The 23,710-nt window shown below is 38.8% G+C and overlaps 1 protein-coding gene across 3 annotated transcripts; it reads right to left on the bottom strand.

The window, feature by feature from the left end:
• Positions 1-1,484: 1,484 nt before the first annotated feature.
• MFSD8 (major facilitator superfamily domain containing 8) lies at positions 1,485-23,709 on the bottom strand. 3 transcript variants are annotated; one of them, XR_006784832.1, is made up of 13 exons: positions 23,545-23,709; positions 21,344-21,435; positions 20,111-20,154; positions 16,783-17,023; positions 15,857-15,970; positions 13,573-13,717; positions 12,774-12,829; positions 11,374-11,482; positions 9,075-9,209; positions 6,181-6,284; positions 5,848-6,092; positions 4,579-4,967; positions 1,485-3,887 (listed from the first exon to the last, which is right to left on the bottom strand). XR_006784832.1 is itself a non-coding variant. In XM_045831568.1 (12 exons), the coding sequence occupies exons 1-12, from the start codon at positions 23,607-23,609 to the stop codon at positions 4,761-4,763; spliced, it is 1,557 nt and encodes a 518-aa protein (XP_045687524.1). In that variant the 5' UTR covers positions 23,610-23,709; the 3' UTR covers positions 1,485-4,760. The 3 variants fall into 3 exon arrangements, 2 of the variants coding, with proteins under 2 accessions (XP_045687524.1, XP_045687525.1); XM_045831568.1 differs by having other exon boundaries at positions 1,485-4,967; XM_045831569.1 differs by lacking the exon at positions 20,111-20,154 and having other exon boundaries at positions 1,485-4,967; positions 23,545-23,568.
• Position 23,710: the final 1 nt, after the last annotated feature.

Here is a 23,710-nt window from a genome sequence, read left to right as displayed (position 1 = left end):
GAACATACCCGTGTGCTTCGTGCTGCATCAGCCTGGAGCCACGTGATGCTCACCCACTTTTAATGCTAAGAGTGCTCAGTGGGTCCAGGTGCTGTCAGTCTCATCCCTCCCTCAGAAAGTCCCTCACTCATTTTTTGCCTAGTTTTAGCATTCGTTGATGCTTGTTTGCCTGAAGCTGCTATTCCACTAGAGGTTGCCTAATTCTATTATTCTATTTGTATTTATTAGCTTGGATTACGCTCTAAAAACTAACTCATCAATATTTGACTACCCTGAAGTTTAGGTACAGGAAAGAGAATCGATGCTTGAGTCTTTATTTTCTAGTTTTCAGAACAAAGAATTAAAGCTCTAGCAACCTCCAAAGGTGACCAAGGAGTTTATTTTTAGTATCATTATGAACTCAGATTTTTACACACTTGATGTGTTTAAATAAATAGCACGTGTTGCCAGTGCTTTCACTGCTCTATTTTTGGCCCATAAGAGTCCCTTTATTTGACTGTCCTTTGGCAAGACTCTAGGCTTCGACAGCGCCCTTGCTTTCTGGCACATGAAGTCTCGTTTCTACCGTGAGCCCAGGATTCTGCGTAGAGACCATGTCACCTTAAATGCTTTCCCATTTCTCCTAAAGCACAGAATATTTACCATGGTGTAGTACCCTGCTCCCTGATGCGACTTCACAAGCGCATTATCTTTGTCCGTGGGAAACTGATCCCTTCAGTGCGTGAGTTACTAGCAGGGCCTGCGTGGCCTGGGGAAGCTGGGTACGAGCTGCTTCGTCTGTTTCCCCCGATGAGGCCTGTAACCCTTCCCGGTTGCAGTGGCAGGAAAACAGCTGAGAGATGCCGGAGTAGTGGATAAACAGTGTATTTGTCAGCTCAGCAAACCTTTCCTTGGTGAAGCACCCCCCTTCGCTTCTAATTGTAAGTCTGTTTCGTCCATGCGATTGAGACGGGCCTCACAGGGTTCCTCCCGTCCTCCGTCCTCCTCCTCCCCCACGCAGACTGAACGCATGACCCAGGCCCGGCTCAGTGGGGGTCCATCCTCTGCCCAGGCCCAGTCCGTTCCGGGACGGGGATGGGAGCTAAACGTGGCTACCTGGAGCCTTTTCTGATCCTTCTGCCCTAGCCATTTTTCTCAGATTGTGAGCTATCCAGACAGGTTCCTCTGACTTTCCTGTTCAGGACAGATCCCCTGTTCTCCACCCTTAGAGCCCCTATACCGCTCTCCGTCGCCCTTCCCTCGAGCAGAGTCCTCTGGGTGACCGTCTGGCGGACGTCCAACTGTCCGGCCCAGGGGCTGGCGTTCTGTTTGCTGCTGTTCCCAGCAGTGTCGTGGTGACTCAATATGCACTGGAGGTGTGAGTGAGAAACATTCTAGGGCATATGGTAGGGATATAATCATCTCTCTGTTAGAACGTGTACATTCACAAGGTAAAACACATTAAATTACAGATAAATCTGCAATAGTCAGAAATACCCAAAACATCCTCTTAAAATAATTTATTCTTGAGCAGATAGTTTATCCTTGTCAAAACAACAAATTACATACAGATTTATTTTACTTAGGCAAGAGAAAAGTTTTATACAAACTGGAGTTTATTTATAGATTTTTAACTGAAGTTTATTTTAAATATAGCCAAACTTAGGAAGGTAGCATGTTTTGTGAAATCATAAATCCCCACAAAATATGACAGTCACTCTTAACAAGTTTAGGTTTTAAAAACATCGTTTCTTAAATATATACTACTTTTAGGAGTTTTTCATACCTTTGGGCTTGCTATCATCTTTTTCTGTTTATATTCAACTTGCCCCACCTAACACCCCAACTAGTGATTTTTTCCTCAAACTTCACCTTGCTGCTCTCGTCAACCCCATGTTACTTCCTCATCTTTTGTGCCCCGGTGTGCACTGGTGGGTAATCCCCCAGAGAAGACCGTATTCTCGCTAAAAACATGGCGGTCATTTTTGTGAGTATAATTTGTTTGCATTATTATACATTTTTAGAAATTGAGAAGCCTTTCTATGTCATATTCTTGCATAGAAACAGGCTAATCATTGAACTAAGATAAAAGCCTGTCAATGGGCATCAAATTATATTTGTCAAATACTTATGCTAATCAGAGTCACTGGTACAGGTAACTTAATTTACAATTAGCAATTCATTACCTGTTACTGCAAACTGGGCTGTTTTCCTCACTATGAAAAACATAGTGGTTAAGAGTGTGGCTCTGAAGACAGACTGTTACTTAGACAAGTACTTTAGCTTTTCTGTGCCTCTGTTCCTTCACCTGTAAAATGGAAATCATAATACCTTTAATCTATAAAACTGAGAATTAAACTGTACCTTACACATTACCTGGGATATGAACTCTATAAATGTTCATTGTTACCATTTTTTATCATTATCATTATTTCTACCATGCACAGCACCCACACCAAGGGTGGATTACAGCACCCCGAAAACGTAAGACAGGAGGAGCTGTGAAACATCAGGGAAGAGATCCCAGGACGTGACCCAACAGCCAGAAAACTGGCTAGCGCTCTGATAAATCTAGCTGAAGCAGGGTCTTGCTACGGGAGGTGGAGAGGAGTGAAAACAATCTCTGAAATGCTATCACAGGATTTCTGCCAGGCTCAGCCTTCTATTACAGCTGAAGACGTTGGATTGAAGAGACAGCAAACCTCAGTGGCAAAAAAGCTGAAACAATCCAATAAGAAAATGGGCAGAGGATCTCAAAAGGCATTTGCCAAAGGAAGACACACGAATGGCCAACAGGTACGTTCAAAAGGTGCTCCACATCACTAATCCGCGTGGAAATGCCAATCAAAACCGTATGAAATACCACCTCACACCTGTTTCTTGGTGGGAGTGTGGTCTGTATACATACATACATACTAATACACCATGGAACATCACTCCGTTAAGGAAGCAGATCCATTTGCGATGACAGGGATGGACCCGGGGGCACTATGCTAGGGGTGGTATCACTGGTCCGTGGGGTCTCAAGGAGCCGCATGGCTGAGGCAGAGAGCCGTATGACGGCTGCCAGGTCTGGGGCTGGAGGGAAGGTGGAGGCGCTGGTCAGAGAGGGCAGGCTAGCCGTGATGGAGTGCCCGAGTTCTGGGGACCTCAGAACAGCCTGGAGATTACAGCTAGTAATACTGCATTACACAACTTCAACGCTGCTAACAGAGTAGATATTACATGTTCTCACCACAAAAAGGAAATGGATGTGATGTGATGTGATAGAGGTATTCGCTAATGCTATGATAATCATTTTACAGTCTGTAAGCGTATCCAATCAACATGTACAGCTTAGCCTCACACAATGCTGCATGTCAACTGTATCTCCATAAAGCTGGAGACAGACAGACAGAAGATACAGGGAGAACAGACCCATCTACAAGCCGAGGAGAGAGGCCTCAGAAGAAACCAGCCCTGCCAATACTCGGTCTTGGACATCCTACCTCCCGAACTGTGAGAAATAGATTTCTGTCGTTCAAGCCAAAAACAAAACAAAACAAATTCAGTACCAGAAACTCAGTATAAAGTGCAGATCATAGTGTTTACTCTCAGATTTGAAAATATTTATAACTTACAGTAGAAAACATTTACAAAATACTTAGAACCAGTGTTACTTTTTTTTTGGTAGCCCTGATCGTGCATGCACATCCTTCTACACTAGTTCTTTTTACCAGCACCCAGCTTACGTAGTGGTAGAGACGTGCACACACAGACCTTGTTCTTAAGCACACTCAGCAAACCGTGAGATGAAAACCATCTTGCCTGACTGCACTGGGGCCGCTGGGGGCCGTCCAAGTGTGAAGTTCTGCGGGTCTGAACAGCTGTGCAGACGGATGAAAACTGCTGTGTCTGCCCTGCCACGGCTAAGTGACGGGAAAGAAAAATAAATAAAGTGATCATTTTCCTCCAGAACTTAAGGAGGTGAAAATGCCAGTAATAATAAACAGTTTGCTGTTCAGTAGGTATATACAAAAACATACCTGGCTTGTGTTTCTAAAGTGAACTACTTATTAGCACTTGAAAGAAAAAAGTATCCCTACTAAAGGCAGTGAAATCCATCTTGATCTCTTCATCCTCTCTATTGCTAAAATAATGGAATCATTGTTACTCATCTACTAAAATTAGGGGTTACTTAGTGAGGTAAGACAGAAGGTGTATTAAAAATAACTTAAAGATGGTAAGGTGGGATATGTCAGTCATGGTAAGTGGAAAAATTAAAGAGGCATGATATTTGTTTCATAAAGAAACTTGATAGAATAGAGGATACATTTTTAAATCAAAAGTAGCTATCTTTGAATAAAAGCTATTTAGGTAAACAATTTCTATAATTTCATCATGTTATAGGTAGTTCTTTCAAAACTCTACTATGGTTTCACTGCATATATGTTTTCGTTACTTTAAATGACGCCTCTGCAGTTTGAACTAAAAATACAATTTCACATTTGTAGGCCATTGTTCATTCACTCATGAGTTCATGGAACCCCCAAAAGGGTGCTGAATGAAGAATATTTCTTTTTTGAGAAAAAGAAATTATGATCCAGAATGTTTTTGTACCTTACTATTCACAATTACTCGTAGAGCTCCCTGTGTTATTCAACATATGTTCCTGCCATTCAGAATGCACGGCACCCGAAGCCAGGCTTCTGAGACCGACCCAGAGCACTCACTGTCTAGCAGAGCCTCAGTAAGGAAGCCCCACGCAGCAAGCTCTCCCATGGCAGTGTCTGTCAGCCGGGCTACTCTTGAATGTTTCCGTGCCTTACGGAAAAAGCAACGAGTCTCCTGTAAACCACTCCCAGGAGTGTGATGGTGAGCACCACGATTCCACAGACAAGGCTGAAGGCCCATCGTGGGCCCCAGGACGTGTACACTTGGCTGATGTACACAGGCCCGAGGATCCGCGCGGCACTTCCTGAAGCCGTTAACCAGCCCATGTAGACACCCTGCGAGATGGGGGGTGGGGGTGGGGAGAGAAGCAGGTTGATGTTCAGGTTTAGTTACATTTTAAAAAGGGTGATGCTGTGGGAAACTCACAGGAAACACTTTCTCCATCTTTTATTTGTGAATTAAACATAAAATGACTTGCTGTAAATAGAGCAAATAATGAACAATAAGCTTATCTGATAGAGTCAGGTTAGGAAAAATAAAACTAGTGGAAAGGAACAAAATACCTGCTGAAGCCCTGGGAACAACAGAATTTATTAATTTACCTTTTAAGGCATTTATTTTGTACTTGCTATCTTCCACGCACTGTGTTAGCTGCTTTACATGTGTTGTTTCCAGTGTTCACAAATGCCCATGGCATCACCCCACTTAATGAATGAGGGAGCCGAAGCTCAGAAAATCCAAGGGACTCTGACAAGAGGCTTGAAGCCATGTTTGCCTGACCCCACTGGACCACCTTCCACTACCCCACGTGCCGCTCCTCCAGTTACCAAACCCGAGACTGCAACCCGTACGGGCTGCCCGGGAGTGTGCGGTGCGGCATTACTCTCAACCGTGGTTTCCCAACTGCCGCCTAGTTTAAGAATGAGTTTCAGAGCTTGATGCTTCAGGTATTTTTTTCTGTGAAAATGATTTTGAGCTCATAATCTCTGAGTTCAAGAGATCTCTAAGTTCTTAGAGTACTTTTTGTTCAGTGCCAGCATACCAGTCCTGTAAGTACTTTTAAAACGCTGTGGGCTTTTTAAAAATTCAAAATGCTAAACATAATTTTTAAAAATCCCCCCCATCAGTCTGTGTGCACACGGAGAATGGTGGCACAGAATGTGGGTGCTTCCAAGCATATTTCCCTTCACTGCAGTGCCAGGGCAGCGGGCTCACCTGAGGCTGCGGTCCCAGAAGTTTCGAATACAGGGTGTAGGACATGACATTGCAGGATGGGTAGCCCATCCCAATGAGCACCGCCGACGTGAAGAGCTGGGCCAGGTGGATCACGGGCGTGTAGAGGCACCAGGCTTGTTCAACTGGGCAGCCGGTTGGCTCTCCACTGGGGTCGCTTGGAGACTTCCAAAGAGCAATCACCATTTCCCCAAATGTGGTATTAGGGATTGAACTATTATGCAAATCTGTAAAAACAAATTGAGTGCAGTGTGTTACCTATTAATTTTAGGCGAATAACAGAGGCTAGCACTGTAGAATTACGTGCGGCTGTACCTTCCCACTGCACTTTGGGAAGCTGACTCCCCCACGGTAACAGGACAAAGAAGCCAGCGCACACGACGACGAGTCCTCCCAGGAGAAGAGCACGCTCGCCGACCCTGTTCAAGAACAGGAACTCCGTGATTTCAAAATGAAACAGCGCCTAGCATCACACAGTTCGTTCCTTTTATCATTTTAAAAACTGTAAATAAAATAGTTTTATACTTTTAGTGATATACCAATTAATATGAATGCTAACTATAACTTCTTCCCACTAAAAGGAACCAGTCTTCTAAAAACCAGCTCGTTCCAGGTCTGGGACACAGTCTGTAAGATGAGCCCGGGGCGCCAGTGACCGACCACTGGGCCACGATGAAAGGACTCGGAGCCAGCCGGGAGAAGCCGGCCCAAACCACGACACCGTGAACACCAGAAACAGCAGTAATGACAACGGACGGAAACACACAAAAATGTTACCGTCTATGAATTCACACTATACGGACGTAAACTACTACGTTTGGTCTCTTCTAGAGGATGCTGGGGAACCAACTCTATTTTCAAAGTCAGTTACTAAGATAAAAGGAAAGAAATCACCCTGTCTTTCCTATACATACTATACGTCAGGGTAACCAAATAGTTGGTGACAGGAATGTTCTCTTTATGGAAAATGTTATGGGAGATAAATAAATAAATAGAATTGAAATTTCCGCATTTTGCAGTGACCTATTAATGAATTAATAGGACCTAACAAATGTCATGGGCCACTAACATGATTAAAAGATAAAGAAAACATGGCATTTCTCCTGATGTAAGCATATAACACCACCTACAGAACATTCCTGCCAAGAAAAACTGAACTCAAATCTCATCAAGCTTTTAGATCGAAGTACCAATTTGGGGGAAATATATTAGATACAGGAAAGTGGTTTTGTTTTTTTTTTAAATATCACAGGAATTCAACCAGTGAGATCCGCAATGTGGAAAACTACCAACATCCTGGATTCTTCAATTTGCAAAGGAAAAAGAGCTCAGTGGAAAAGAAACAGATGAAAAGAAACTTAAGATACTCAAGAGCTTCAGTCAAGTGAGTAAGCTGTGAAACCAACAAAAAACAAAAAAAAAAAGTTGAAACAGTAGAGAAAATTTGCATGCTCGTGGATATTTGATTATATTTAAAGTCACGTAATTTTTTGGATGTGATACTGTCATCATCAACTTCTAGAGAAACACACTGAAATGTTTATGGAAGACATGGAGTGATGCTGGGATGGACTTCGAAGGAATCCAGGTGTAGGGGACAGGGAGTGTGCAGTGGGTGGAGGTACAGATGAATCGAGGTTATCCAAGGGTTTATCACTGCCGAAGCTGGGTAATGGGTATTAGAGATTCAGCACATGATGCTCTCCACACCTCTGGATTCGTTAGAAATTCTTCATAATAAAAGTGAAATATACAAACTAGACCAAAAGCTTCTTAAAACAAACCCAGCCCTGGCCAGGTGACTCAGTCAGAGCATCATCTGTACACCAAAAAGGTTGTGGGTTCAATCCCTTGTCGGGGCGGATACAGGAGGCAACCTATCAATGTGTCTTTCTTTGTCCCCCCGCCCCTAAACCCCACACAAATCAATGAACCTATACTCGGGTGAGGATTAAGAAAAAAAGAAATCCAAACACTTCCCATCATGCTCAGAACACCTCTGGGCTCCACATCGTTCCCGCCTGATCTACTGTATTTCTCTGACTCTGCTCTGGCAACACTGGCCCTCCTGCTTGTCCCTTAGACATGCAAAGCCCGGTCTTAGTCTAGGGGAGGAGAGTCCTAGGCCACTGCAAGGCTGCTCTCTGACTGCACTGAGGTCTCCGCTAGGATGTAACCTCCTCACGCATGCCCTCCTCGAGCGCTCTGTCAAAGGCCACTTTCCCTCTCTCCTACCCCTGCCCCCGCTCCCCCGTCTCTTCTGTTCTGCTCCTCTGCAGAGCACTTAGCACTGCCTGACTTCCCCTGTGTACTGGCTTTCCCCCCAGTAGAATCCAAGCTCTTTGAAGGAATGGAATTGGACAATCGGTAAGAATGCCAGTTAGCAGGACCACTCTACTTCTGCAGCAAGATGTAATGCATCCGCTACTGTGTAACTCTGAATATGAGTCTCTGTCTACAGCTGCATCTTGGCCCTCCACCTGGCTCTACAAGAATCTTCATGGCATCCCCCACACACCTAACTCTACACACTAACTCAACATTCGTTCACTGATGTTAAAACTTTATTAGAGTTCTAAAGTATTCAAGTATTTTAGGAATAATTAAGCTGTTAGAACTGTCTAAATTCATCTACTAATGTCCCACCCCAGATTATATGAATGAACTAAATTTTATACTTGTATTTCCCCCCAAAACGTGTTCTTTACCGTTGTACTTTGACAAAATGCTTCTTTAGAAAAAGTGCTCTGTGGTCAAAGTTAAAAGTAACTTTTAGAAATGCTACATGCTGTATTTGTCACGCTGGTGATAGAATATGTATATACTGAAGATTTATAAGTTTTAGAGTAAAGACGTTTAGTAATTTTAACCAGAATTTTCCAATTTAACCCCTGAATCTTTGTTGTTTAATATATTACCATACAGCAGAACAATATTTTATGAAATAGTTTTAGAACACTTTAAGTAAAATTACAAATGCTACATTAGAAGACAATTATTCACTTTGTAAATATCTTGCTTTACTAAATATGCCATATGGTATAGAAATACGCTCTCTTAATGAACCTCAAATCTTTTTTCAAATTTCAAGAACTAAAAATAGAAAAGCTTTAAATTATTTTACTAACACATTCATTTACATTGTCAAATGTTTCATGTTTCACTTTTAAAATACAAACTTGGAACAAAACGTAAGACATATAACTTACTTTTTGGAAAGTAATTTAATCCCCATGAAAACAACAATGGCCTCAACTCCAAGAGCAGCAAGAATTATCCCATCATATAACACAGCTTGTTCCCGAGTCCAGGCATACATATCCATTGTTAATGGAGTAAGGATGCTGAGAAAAACAAAAAAGAAATTATTTTATTTAAATCACAGTCATTGTTACTTAAAGTTGATCCAGAAGCTTTAATAATGCCATCAACACGTTTAAGAATTTGTATCCCTTTTAACAATAAACCTAGATTAAACAAAAATTTTTACACATTTTTTAGCACATTTTTAAAAAATTCTCACCCAAGTTGATATTTATTGATTTGAGAGAGAGAGGAATGGAGAGTGAGCGAGAGAAACATCCATCAGTTAACTTCCAGGACCAAGGGTCCCTGACCAAGGATTGAACCCACAACCCTTTGGTGTTCAGAGGACACCCTAACCAACTGAGCTGCCCAGACAGGGTTTTGGGCACATTTTGGTGTTATATGCACAAACTCCTAATTTCAGTGTTAGTGTTTTTATTCTTTAACATTTAATTATAAAGTAATATATCTACATTACAAAAGTCTGGTAAACAAAAAAAATAAGACCAACCAAAACTACCACTCTACTATAACTAAATAATCCTGGTTACATTTTGGTTTAAATTGGTCTCTCTTCAATGAAATTATGTTACTATTATTAGGTTATTAGAATCGTCAGGGATTCGTTTTCTTTTCCTCAGTCTCTTTCATCCCTATCTTTGTGTGTATTTTTCACCCTACCTCTGAATGTCTCTCTTCCTTGACTGTCTCCTTCCTTGCCAATCTTCTCTTCCTACTTTGACTCTTTTGTTAACTAGCTACAAAATGGAATTGAAATGTATTTAAAATATCATTCTTTTTTTAAGGATATTACCATTTTTTAATTTTAAAGTAAGATGAGCGATATGAAACATAGTTTGGCTGTTTCCCAATGAGTTAAACACCAAGTTACCATATGATCCAGCAGTTCCACTTCTGGATACGCACCTAGAGAACTGAAAGAAGAGACTCGAACAGACACTTGCACACCAGTGTACACTGCAGCACTATTCGCAGTAACCAAAAGATAGACATAACCCAAATGTCCATTGGCAGATGAGTGGATTAACAAAGCTGGCATATACATACCATGGAACATTATTCAGCCATAAAAATTCTGACACATGCAACAACATGGGTGAACCTTGTAAACATCATAATGAGTGAAATAAGGAAGACACTCAAGGACAAGTGTTGTGCCTTCCACTTACATGAGGCATCTCACACAGGCAAATTCAGAGAGAAAAGGTAGAAAACAGGTTCCCAGGGGCTGGGTGAGGGGGAGTGGAGACTTATTGTTTCATGGGTGCAGAGCTTCTGTCTATAATCCTGAGAAGGTTCTGGAAATCGATAGTGGTGATGGTTGCACAACACAGTGGATATACTTAATGCCATTGTACATAAGTATGTACAATTAAAAGTAGTTAAGATGTAAATTTTGTTATGTATATTCTATAATTTTTAATGTCCAAAAAGTCAGATAAGCTGAAACTTTCATTTATGTCAATAATTTTAAAAATTTAAAAAAAATCAAGTGAATCCACATGGACAAGCCTAAAAATGTGACAGTGTATTGATAAGGGAATAACCGAATTGTCAAATGATAGTATCACATATTCTACATTGGTTTAATACACATTAACACCCCCCAATGCTTACAGAAAAAGTGCTCAGAAAAAAAACACTGAAATATTAGTGGTGATTACCTCCAGGGAAAGGAGTAAGGGTTGAAATATAGTTATAGTATTTAGGATAGTTACAAGAATGTACTATATTTTATAATGGAAAGGCATTTTTTTTAAAAGCTGTATGATAACTAAAGTCAATAAAGCCTACACAGGCAGAGATTTTGAGATGCACTCATTTTTCTCAGGATCGGGGCTTAAATAGAGTTAAAATTGCCAGAGTACAGCCCACATCCATATGTAGGGAGTTACTCAGCTTAAAGTTTAGTCATGACAAATTGAAGTTTTATCATTGTATTTATCATAAAACTCAGAAGAAAGGGAGAAGGACTAATGAAACATTCCTTTAAAAGGAAGTAAGGTTATAGACAGAATTAACTACATTTAAATTAAAAAACATAAAAGTACTTTTTACATCATGACGAGAAAAATATATCTTCCATAAAGTTTTAGAGAACATCTATGTGCCTGGGTAATACTGCATCAAGAAATACAAGTGTTTACATAATCTGATTTCGATGAAGAGAACAAAACTTACGTTTCAAAAAGGGCAAAGATAAACAGGACCACGAAAAACAGAACATTGGTGGTCACAACAGCAACTTGGTCAATATTTCCTTGGGGAACCTGAACTTCATCTGTACTTGCTAGAGGGAACAGGAAAGAAACTGTATTACCTCCATGTGTTATTTTTATTATCACACAAAGTAGAAATGATATGTAGCAAATTCTATGACTAAACATTTCAAATCATTTTTAGGCTTCAAAACAGTCTAAAAAGTAATGGAATTTTTATGACAGAAATAACTTTTAAACATTTTTATTTATTTTCTTTTTAAAGAGAGAGGAATAGAGGGAGAAAATGGGGGAGAGAAACATCAGTAATGTGAGAGATACATCAATGGGTTCCCTCTCACACACCCCCTACTGGGGACCTGCCCACAACTCAGACACGTGTCCTCTCTGGGAATCAAACCGGCGACCTTTCACTTCGCAGCCTGGCGCTTAATCCACTGAGCCATACCAGCCTTTAAAAGTAAAGTAACTTTTCCCAGGAAATACACTTTACTTCTTTTATCTATAGGAGATACTCTGTCTATCTGATGTCTCTCAATCCCAAAGAGGAATGTATTTAACAGAATTCTATAAAATAACCTCGTACTAAATACATTTGCTTTAAATTTATATTGCATGTTTTTTTCTTTTTTTATCTTACCTAAATCTTAAATTTATGAGGATTTCATGAGAGCTGAAATAGTTTATTAAATTAGTTCTCAATTCTATGATTCAATGAATATATATCTTATTTTGAATTTCAATGGTATGTGAAATTAGTACTAGTAAATATCTTTATGTGATTAATACAATTTTTGAAGTCCTTATGTATTTGTATTTTTGTAAAGAAATATATTTTGCAGAGAACCACTAAGTTAGGATGGTTATTCTAAATTAGGAAGACAAAAATGAGGGTATTGACTTACCTTGAACAATGTAGTTAAGCTACACACTCAGTACAAACTATTCCTGATGTAACTGGAGAAGCATGAAGCCAAACTATTGGGGAGTTCCTTCTCCAATAATAAATAAGAATTGGAAATAGTCTGCTATCCTTGGGGGCAGGTAAGCAAGCAGCGTGGACACTGAAATAGGGTCATGACCTCCCCTCCTACTCACACAAAGAAAACTGTAGGAGATTGGCTCTTTACAAACAAGACAGAGTGGTTTTTAACAATGGTTTTAACCCTGCCAATCGTGAACACCTAATAGCTGATATGAGTGTGCCTTTTTTTAAAAAATCAATTTAGGTAACTGTGAACTTTGAAGATCTGCCCTCAATCACTGTATTGTCCTCAGAAGTGAAATCCAACTAAATACCAAATAGGATCTTAGAAACACTCTGGTAACGTTACAATACTTAGTCGAACAAGTTAATAGTACCTTCTTCAAAATTAGTATTTTTACACTGTCGTCCTGAGTCATCCACACGATGTTCTCTTAAAAAGAAAAAACAAAAATATTGTATCCATGGTCGTGTGATAGAAAAATGGTTTAAATTTATTACAGGCATCTATTTTTTTCATATTCTGACACAGTTTCTTTTACTGGCTTCTAAGTAATGAAGTTATTATCAATGAGATATAGTGAATAAAATTTAAAAGATGCAAGTCATGAATCTAGTTATATCGTCATAAAATGTCTAAAAAATTCATCCAAAAGCATGTGTGATCTACCTTAATCAGTATGTGAAGCTTTATAGTGATTTTCAACTTTAGCTATAAATGTTTTTGGACTCTTGGAAAAAGCACCCCAAATAAATATAAAGTAATAACATTTTTATAGTTTTATGAAGTTTCTTGTGATAGATAAAAGACAGAGATACATTCAGATGAACTTCTATGTTTAAGGTTATTACTAATCATTACTGTACTTAAAATGTTGCTTTCATGCCATTTCCCTACTTAGAATCCCAGAGTCAGTAAATCAAGGAACAAACCTTAACTCTTCAAAGACCTCATAATCTGTTCTCATTTTTCAGATCATCTATTATTTTAGTTATGAATATGTGTATTAGCTAATCAGAAAATAAGAACACAACTACAGACATCAAATACCATAGGAATAATTATCCCAGGAATAATTATCTACACAGATATGCATACAGTAGTGCATAAGTAATGATAGTGCTTATTTAATTTCACAAGCTACAGAAGTAGTTTTATCACTTCTATCTACCTACCTTAATATAATAAGGATGAGAATAATATTTAAAACTCCCAGGAAGGCAGCGAGTAAAACTGGTGCTGTATACATGTTGATCTGAAGCTGTATCGTCTCCCATGTCACACCCTTTTCTCCAATGAGTGCGAAACAGGTCTGGAAAACTTATTAAAATAAAAGGTACACAGGTGAATTACTATATGGAAGACACAGACTAAACAAATGTGAAAGATGTTCACCACAAAACTGGAAGTCACATCATGAAATCACTCATCTATATCATGCATCTCAAAAGAGAGAAGAAAATTGGTTCTGGAAGAGGGGGCAAAAAATTTACTTTTTATTAAAGCACAGATATGCATACAGCACATAAACAATATACAGTACATCCGTGATATTAAAATTTTATGGCATGGAGTGATTAGGGGAAAAAATGTCCAGAAAGGCTCCTTAGGGGGTCGATAATGAAAAAAAGATGGAGAAACAATGATGTATATGAATTCTCAAAGGATTATATCTGAAGTTACTTGTCAGTAACTTTGGTTTTTTTCCAAGTATCCATAAGGAATATAAATTATACAATTTCTTCCATAAATCAATTATGAAAGTTTAATCAATTTTATTATAAGTATCATATTTTAAGTAAATATTGTGATATATTACTGTGTATATGATACTAAAATTATATACATTTAGTATTTTAAATCTGGTTTTGCAGCAAAAATCAGGTTGGAAGAATACTGGTTTGCTCTCTTGATTTAGATTCTGTAATCTGGCTCTTCAAAAAATTTAAACATAATTTTAAGGTGAGAGTTAAGTAAGATCCTGCGCCTAAAGCACCTAGAACAGCATCCAGGACATACCCAGTAAGTGTTAATGCTTGCTGATGTGGTTATTTTGGGGAAAGTCATCTAATCTTTTCAGGCTTACATTTACTCATCTATAATATAAAAACGTTTAACTGAAATAATCTTGAAAATACTTTTTAAGTGGCCAAAATATTTACTGGGAACTAAGTGTGTGGAAGGCACTGTGCTAGACACTGAGGGTAGAGTAGTAAATTACGAAGGCCCAGACTCTGGCTACGTATTTCGTATTATGGCAGTACATCCAATGCCACATTTGTATTTATATTTTACTTCAGAAAATTAAAATGGAACATTAGATAGTGATGAATGAATTAGATTCAAATCTGTTCAGCTTTTTCTTGGTTAAATAGAAAGAAATAATAGAAAATGGGGTGATGGTGCCACACTGTAAAGTAATGAAGCGATGATATTCATAGCTTCAATTTTCTTTTTTAAGAATTTTTATTCATTTATTTTTAGACAGAGGGGAAAGGAAAAAGAAAGGGAGAGAAACATCAATGTGTGGTTCTCTCGTGCACCCCCTGCTGAGGACCTGGCCCACAACCCAGGCATGTGCCCTGGCTGGGATTGAACCTGCGACCCTTTGGTTCGCAGACCAGCACTCAATCCACTGAGCCACACCAGCCAGTGCATAGCTTCAATTTTCAATGCATGAGGCAATTATACGGTTTCAATGTTATTGTAGGTGTAAAACTTACTAATTTCTCAATTCAGCAAAAAATAAAATTGGCCCTGGGGAAGTATTAAATATCATTCCTATTTTTTTATATTCAGCTAAAGAATGAAAGTTTTGGAAGAGGAAGAAAATACTAAGTCTTTTAAAAATTCTCTAATTTTCTTCAACCTTAGAAAAGTCTTTAAATGTACAGACAAAGACCAAAGGATAAAGAGCCTCCTATAACTTTCCTTAAATCCTTCAGTCAAAAAAAATTGTTTCTAAATAAATGGTAAAAGAGAGCAAGCTCTAGCAGATAGGTCAAACTAAATGATTATTTCACAGAACATATATTTTGGAGTCAGATAATGTTAGATTTGAACCTTAGATTTCCTCTCTACTATCTGGCTGGCATTGGAAATTTGCTTCGATTGTCTATGCCTCGGTGCCCTAATTGTAAAAAGGGACTAATATCACTTAACTTAGAAGACAGGAGTTAACATATACACAGGGTGGGGCAAACACAGGTTTACAGTTGTTCATGTGGAAAATAATTAATAAGTAATAATACAAGAATAAACTCTTTCTGCTTCACATACAACTGTAAACCAGCTTTCCCCCACCCTGTAAAGACCCTGGCTTCACTGATGGATCCAAAGACATCAGTTTCCCTCCCTTTCTCGTCAGCTGTGAGGTTTTATACTTGGATTTCATCTAACATTTCAACCACAAAAATGTTCCCAACTCAAATTTAAGTAATGAACTTGAAAAACACCTACCTGGCCCTAGAATAAAACCTAATGCTTGGCATGCACTTATGTTTGCCATGGAACTTGTCCTTTCCTGAAGAGAAGTAGCACCAGCAACATATGATCTAACAACTGCTACATTTCCTAAGAAAAGACACAATAAAAGAAAATATCCTTCAGCTGATAAAAGTCAACTTAATTTGTCTTTATACAGAGGAAATATTTACAGTATGATCATGCTTCCTCTTTGTGTTCATAAAGAGCTTATTAAGGAAGTACATCGCTTAATAGAAAATACTACTTGTAATATGAAAACACAGTTAAACATCTAAGTGATTAAAAATGGCATTTTAAGAACATTAAACTATTTTTCACCATTAAATACTGAGGAAGCGCTGAGTGAACGGCATACTACTGACTGCGACAACCATTTTTAAAAGATGTCACAAGCGGCATGCTTGGACCTGTACTACAAGAAAGAATAAGAAATCCACTAATAACTCAAAAATGTATTGAGCACTTACTATGTGCAAGAGACTCTGGTAGGGGCCACAGAATACTATGAACAAGTCAAACTGTCTCTAATTACAGATGTTTACTTTCTGATTGGTGAGAGAAGATTAAAAAAAAAAAACAGCAACAGCACAAAACAGCCTATAAGCAAGGGGCAGGGTGGCCTAAGAAAGTTCTTGGAAGACGTGAAACGAGCTAAATCTCGATGGAGGAAGAATGATGGGAACACGAGAGAGAAATTACAGGCAAAGGGAACATCCTGAGCAGAGGCAAAATGATAGGAAGACATCTTCACGTTGACAACCACAGACCTACATGTTGAGCCATGGGATAGGAGGCTGCGAAGGGGTGACATCGGGTGAGACTGGGCCATATATGCCAGGATGAATATGAATCTGACACAACTGAACATACACATACATACATACATACATACATATTACCTGCGCCGAACCCCACCAATCCACGAGCAGCCAACATGTAGTATTTGTTGTGAGAAGCTGGGACGTGCACATACGCATAGAGGCAGTTGGCCACCACCGAGATGAAGATGGAGACGACGAGAGGTTCTTTTCTTGGTCTATAATTAGACCACAGACCAAATACAGGCGAAGCTACCATCTGGCCAAGGCTAAAGGAAGCAATAACCCAGCCCAGAAAACTTGCATCAGCTGTCTCATCGATCTGCAGAAAAAAGTACAATGCTTTAAGAATTATCATCCAAGAAAAGTCAAGTTTAAAACGTTAATACATTTTTCTGATTGTGAAATATTTCCTATTTAAAAAAATAAAAACAATTCTATAAGTTTTAACACTATTATTTAAGTGATTTAGATTTCTGACATTACAATTAAATATGCCAACAATTCACTATACACAAGGAAGAATGCTTACAAAGCTTTCATTTTTTGGAATGATTACAGAAATACTTGGTTCATAAAAATATTGTTAAAAAAATTACATTAACATTATAAAAATAATATGCCACTCTTAATTCTTATAAATTCTTACAATAGTTTTCTTATCATAGAGTTTTCAGCCACCCTCTCCCTCTCTAACTTCTTCCCTCTGCACACTTACCCCTCTCCCAGTTCCAACTTCTGGCCACGGAGAACTCTGACTCTGGGCCTCTGCACAGGTTCCTCTACTGCCCTTCCCGCCAGCAACACCTTCTACTTCCTGGCCCCCACCTTGCCTTCAGGTAACCAATTCCTTAAACTTACCTCAGGTGTACTGATTTTGGGAAGTCTTCCAGGTTCTCTTTAGTTTGGACTAGCAATATCCCCCTCTCTCCCATGTCTCTGTCTGTCTCTCTCTCCCTCTCTCCCTCTCTCCCTCTCTCTCTCTCTCTCTCTCTCTCTCTCTCTCTTTGTGTGTGTGTGTGTGTGTGTGTGTCTCCCTATGTCTGTCTCCTCTCTCTCTCCCCCTCACCACGACACACATACTTTTAGACCTTTACCCACTTACGTGGTATGGTTATTATCTGTAAATGTGTTTGGTTTAGCACATGTTAGTGAAAGCTGGGTCTATATCTCTTCTAAAAAACAAACAAACAAAAAAGCACGCCCTGGTCAGCGGGGCTTGGTTGGAGCATCGTCCCGTAACCGAAAGGCTGCAGACTGAATTGTGGTCAGGGCACATACCTAGCTTTTGGGTTCAGTCCCCAGTCTGGGCGTGCTCAGGAGGCAACCAATGAATGCTTCTCTCTCTCTCTCATCGATCTTTCTCTCTCCCTTCCTCTCTTTCTAAAAGCAATGAAAAAAATGTCCTCGGGTAAGGATTAAAAAAAACTTGTTTTTTTAAAGTGCGTGGTATCATTGTATTTCAAAACATTCTTCTCTAAACAGATTAATCAACAAAGTCAAAGCTCTAGAAATCTTAATGCTTTTCTATGGGAGCGGAGATGAACAGAGGTGTTCCAAGCCCCCTCAACTATTTACTTAGAGATTACTGCTTATTCATTCAATTGGCGGTCACTGAGGCCTTCACTGTGACAACAGTGAACAGTTGCCAGCGTCAAGGAGTCCCCAGACCATGCTCTACTTATCTGGCTCTGAAAAGCCCTGTATTTGAGTAGCTGGGATTAAAAAAAAAAAATAGTATGCTGTTAATTGTTTATCTGTCAAATGAGGCTATCTTGGGGGATTTAGAATTATTTGAGGCTATACGTGTACAGCGCTTAGGGGCTATGGCAGCATGTAATATATTCTAAATGAATGCTACCTAGACCAAATAAAACCCCATATTTCTTAGCATAGTTTCTACTAATATGCCACTTTTATTGTTTTATTGTGACTCATGCGTGAACATTCCCACTGTCCCCCCAGGCCTATAACCTACCATTCCTATTCAAAATCTGGGTTTCAGTCCCACCTCTGGGAAACACGGACTAAAGAATCACTGCTGATGGCTGTCTATCAGCTAGGGCCAGGAGTACAGGTGAGATTTGTAGTGGTGCCAAATTCCTTTGACAGATAATTTACTCAGTATTGTTTGTTTTCTGTGGGTTTGGGGCCTAGCTTTTTATCCTTCTCAACAGATGGATAGCTAAGCTAAGTAATATGGTAACACACTATCCTCAAAAAGATACTAGCCTTAAATTAAGAATTAAACATTTTAAGGTAGTAGGTAACATAGCACTGTGGCTAAAAGTCAAATTTTGGTTTCAGATGGGCTTGGCTCTGCCATTTTGCAGCTGTGTGACCTTGGCAAGCTGCCTAACTCCTCTAATTTCTTCACCTGTCAAACAGGAGTGATAACTACGTTCCAGGGTTATTACGAAAATCAAAAGATAATTTAGCTAAGAGGTTTAGTATTGCAGCTGGCACCCAGTGAACTCTCAATATTATTATGAAATAACTTGAGAAAATTGTTTTTTTTTTATTTTTATTGATTGATTGATTTGAGAGAGAGAGAGAGAGGCGTTGATTTGTTGTTCCACTGATTTGTGCATTCATTGGTTCATTGGTTGATTCTTATATGTGCCCTGATCCGGGATGGAACCTGCAACCCTGGTGAATTAGGACAACGCTCTAACCAACTGAGCTACCCAACCAGGATGAGAAAATTAAGTTTTTTTGGTGAAAATGTTTTTTGTATTACTAAAGAACTAGTTTTTAAGTTCATGTACTCACTACATTTACCTTTGAAGAGCTTTCAAATATCTGGAGAAAGGAATGAACCTTTTCAAAATTTAACATATTGGACTGAGTTGATCTATTACAAATACCTTTGAGAAATCTGAGGTTAATTAGACTAGATACAGGGACCATACAAATCAAGAATTGCGATACGTAGAAATATATTTTCTGCAAAGTAGATGTTGCTCTAGCATTGTTATTGTTTCAACTCCAATAACTCTGTCAGTATGGAAAGAATTTTTAGTGTCATGGGTAATAATTTTTTAATTAAATTTCAAAATAGCAATGCAAATGTGACACTAAATCTAGTTTAGCTTTTTTTTTTTTTAATTGGGGAAGCAGTATTGATGGGCTGTAAAAGTATCCAATGAGTAGGTGTCTGCTCACGAGCATCTGCCTGGGACTCTCCAGGCACCACCCTGGTTTCCTGGCACAGTGCTCCTTTCATTTCCAGAGTGTTCTGGTTCGCAGAATGAAGCATACGATCTCCTAACTTATAAGCCTCTTTTGAGGAATTATTATCTTGATTTATTCTAGTAAAGATTAAATCATAGAATATCAGAGATTCTAGAACACTCTTAACTACGTAAGGTTAATAAAGCTACTGAAGAATAGATTGAAGTGTACAAACCTTTTGGAGATATGGCCATATTGACATTATCACAATAGAAAACCCTGTAAGAGGCAAACTGTGTTATTTATTCTTTCAATGTTTTCATTACTATTTATAGATTAATTTTTTTAACTATAGCATGGATTTCAAAATATAATTCTGAAATTAAAAATGTATGCCCCACAATGTCTACTTTATCAAACAATGTTGTTTCATGCTTGAAAATATAAGCATAGTTCCTAGTCACAATTAATATAATAAAAGCCGAGTACCTATTTTTTCTTACTCACAAGCCTTTACTATAAATGGAAATTACTGAAAGCTTTAGGTTTTTATAGCAGAATCTGTGTTGTTTGGGAGAAATGATTAACTGTAGGAAAGACTAGGGAGAAATAAACGATCATCTAAAGGGGGCAGTGGTTATAATGAACCAGGATACTTCAAAGATCCTTAAAAAAAATCATTATTTCTGTTAGGCTTTATTGATTGAGAACTAAAATGATAAACTCCAATGCTATTTATCAATTTTAAACATTAGGTGCATCCAGTCAAAATTTTTAAAAGTTTCTTTTTACAAAGAAGCTTTATTAAGGTACAATTTACACATACTATACAATTTCCCCATTTAAAGTATACAATTGAGTGATTTTTAGTATAATCACAAATATGTGCAAACATCACCCAAGTCGATTTTAGAATACTTTATGACCTCAGAAAGAAACCCTGAGCCCTTTAGCGATGACTCTGCCACCCTCTGGAACAGCTGAATTCACAGAGACTGAAAGGAGAATGGCAGTTCCCACAGGCTAGGAGGAGGGCAGAATGAGTTGTTGTTTAATGGGCAAAGAGTTTCAGTTCTGCAAGACGAAAATACTCTGGATATAGGTTACACAAACATACAGATACACTTAATACTTCTGATCTTAGAAATAGTTAAGGATGGTAAATCTTACGTGGTTTTTGCCACAATAAGTTTTTTTTAATTTAAATGATATTATAATGTATTTAATATCTAATGTATTTTTTAAATGATTTATTTTGGCCCTGGCTGGCATAGCTCAGTGGATTGAGCTCGGGCTGCGAACCAAAGCATCGCAGGTTCGATTCCCAGTCAGGGCACATGCCTGGGTTGCAGGCCATGGCCCCCAGCAACTGTACATTGATGTTTCTCTCTCTTTTTCTCCCTCCCTTCCCTCTCTAAAAACAAATAAATAAAATCTTTTAAAAAATTATTTATTTTGTAATACTTACCTACACTGCTGAGAAACATAGTAAGATACAGAATCCTAATAGATCTCCATCGGCTCTCATAATGCTCTTCAGTTTCTATAATACCCCATTCCCTAGGTGCAAAGAAGAAAGAAGGAGTACAAAGCTATCTCATTATATGCAGACCTTTCTGTGACACATTTCTATTTTCTCTCTCCTGAAGTCAGGAAAAGTGGTACAATAGAGGTATAATTTACAAATAATTGGTTTTTGCTATTACTAATCCTTCTATGAATAAGCTTTATTTCTTTGAATGTCCATGGGTTGTATTTATGCATCATTGCACAAATTTATTATTCAAAAGAATTTGAAATTTGTTAAACTGACAAAATGAATAAAAGTTTATAAAAATAAACCAAATAAACTAGCTCCAACAATTAGATCTCCCACGGGTGGGATATAAAACTCCTGAGTATTTAAAGATAATCCCTGCCATCATTATGACACGCTGTAGCTGATGACAGCAAATTAACTTTGCTGCAGGAAGCTGTTCTGACTGGGTACGCACAGTGAAACTAATGTAGAATGATACCTGGAAGGTGTGATGTGACCTAAGACATTCCAAGCCTGAGACCTGCTGGGACACTTGCCTTTGCTCTAACACAGATTCAGTCAGGGAGACCAGGGCCCCTGCAGACTGGGCTGATCACTCACTCCCACAGACCTGTGACCTGGACTCACTGGCATGCATGCGAACCAGACATCCTGCCTGTCAGGTGACACACATGAGTGTGTGCGCTCATTACCTTTTCACACGTGCAGAAAGAGTTAACAAATTTACCTCACTACAAGAATTATGCTTTCAAATAATTAAGACAAGCAAAATAGACAAAATACGTTCTTATGCTCCAAGACTATTTTCTAAAATAGACTTAAACTCAAATTAGTCTTCAAAAAAGAACTTTTTCTTCCAGTTGTGATATGACTGGGAGTGGTAGAGACAGAAGGAAAAAGGAGATAACATTTATTAGATCTACTATGTGCCAGGTATATTAAGTCATTTGCTGATACAATATATGTATATGAAGTTCTTAAAACTATATATACCATTACATAAAAAAGAAGAGATCTTTAGGCCTTATTCAAACTTCTATGTTCTAACTTCACACAATTCTATTGAGCTTAATATGCTTTAATATGATTTTCAAACCAGTTCCAAAGTAAAAGTCCCCCCCCAAAAAAAAGTCGGGAGAAGTTGCCGATAGTAACAAAAACAGGGGTTGCCGACAGGTAACAAAAACAGGATGCGGGACAGTCTGCCAGGAACAGAGTAGGCAAAAAACTAAAAAAGCAGACATAAAACTTTAAAAGTACAGCAGTGTAGAATAAATGAGCATCAAAGCAAATAGTCCAAAATGCCTCAATAGGCCAAGAACATCACTCTATTACATTACTTTAGCATTGATATTAACCGTAATCTCAAGATAAAATTTCATTACTTATATTACTTAGTAAATCGAGGACCTGAGAAATACATTTTCCAATGCATTTCAAAGTGGTTAAAATGAGGTTTGGTGCTTAAGAGGGACAAATGAGCAAAAATTAACGTAGACAGCTTAAATTTAACTGTGTACTAGTTGTTGATAAATGTTGATAAAAATAAAATGATGCTTAACTACGTTTTCCTAAAAGCAAAAATACATACTTGAACAGTGAGAGACAATTCTGAATTATTGTCCATGAAGGGGCAAAACAATCAAAATTACAAGGATCAAAATACACTTCATCTCTTAAATGCTAAAAATAAATAACTCTTCTATTTATATATTTAGCATAGGACAAAGATGAATCCATTTCAGACAGGTTTACTTGGCACAAAGAATCAGGCAATTAGGTCAATACTAAGGACTGTGTATTGAAGTAACAACTAAAACCATCATTTCGGAATTTTTGTGAATGTGCGAAGTGCTCAGCTCTGTAAAGGGCCGAATGCAGAAAGGCTTGGCGGCTGCACTTGAAGAATCAACGTCCGAGAGTCAGAGCGAGCGCCTCCGACACCTTCACCAGAATCCGCCGGCTCTCGTACGATTTCCGCCCTTTCTCGGAGGTGGGAGATCAACTTCCGGTCTGGCGCCCCCGACCTCCGGCTCCCGCCTCTCGGGCACAGCCTGGTGCTGCCCGGTACGAAGCCAGTCCCAAGAGCGCATGAAGGCTAGGGTGCTTTCCCCCCCACATCCGCTCACCTGCTTCCGGGTGTGCGGTCGCCTAAGAGTGGCTCCTGTTCAGACGGGGTCCCCAGGCCCGCCATACTTACAGCGCCCACAGGAGCTGTGAGGCTAACTCTCGCGACATCTACTGCTCTACAACCTACTCGGCCCGACCTGTCAAAACAATCCAGCCAAGTGCGCT

This window comes from Phyllostomus hastatus, unplaced genomic scaffold, assembly GCF_019186645.2.
Source record: "Phyllostomus hastatus isolate PE091 unplaced genomic scaffold, TTU_PhHast_1.1 phas_contig_159, whole genome shotgun sequence".
NCBI lineage: Eukaryota > Metazoa > Chordata > Mammalia > Chiroptera > Phyllostomidae > Phyllostomus > Phyllostomus hastatus.
The sequence above is the reverse complement of the archived record's forward strand: the minus strand, read 5'-3'. Positions and strand labels throughout refer to the sequence as shown.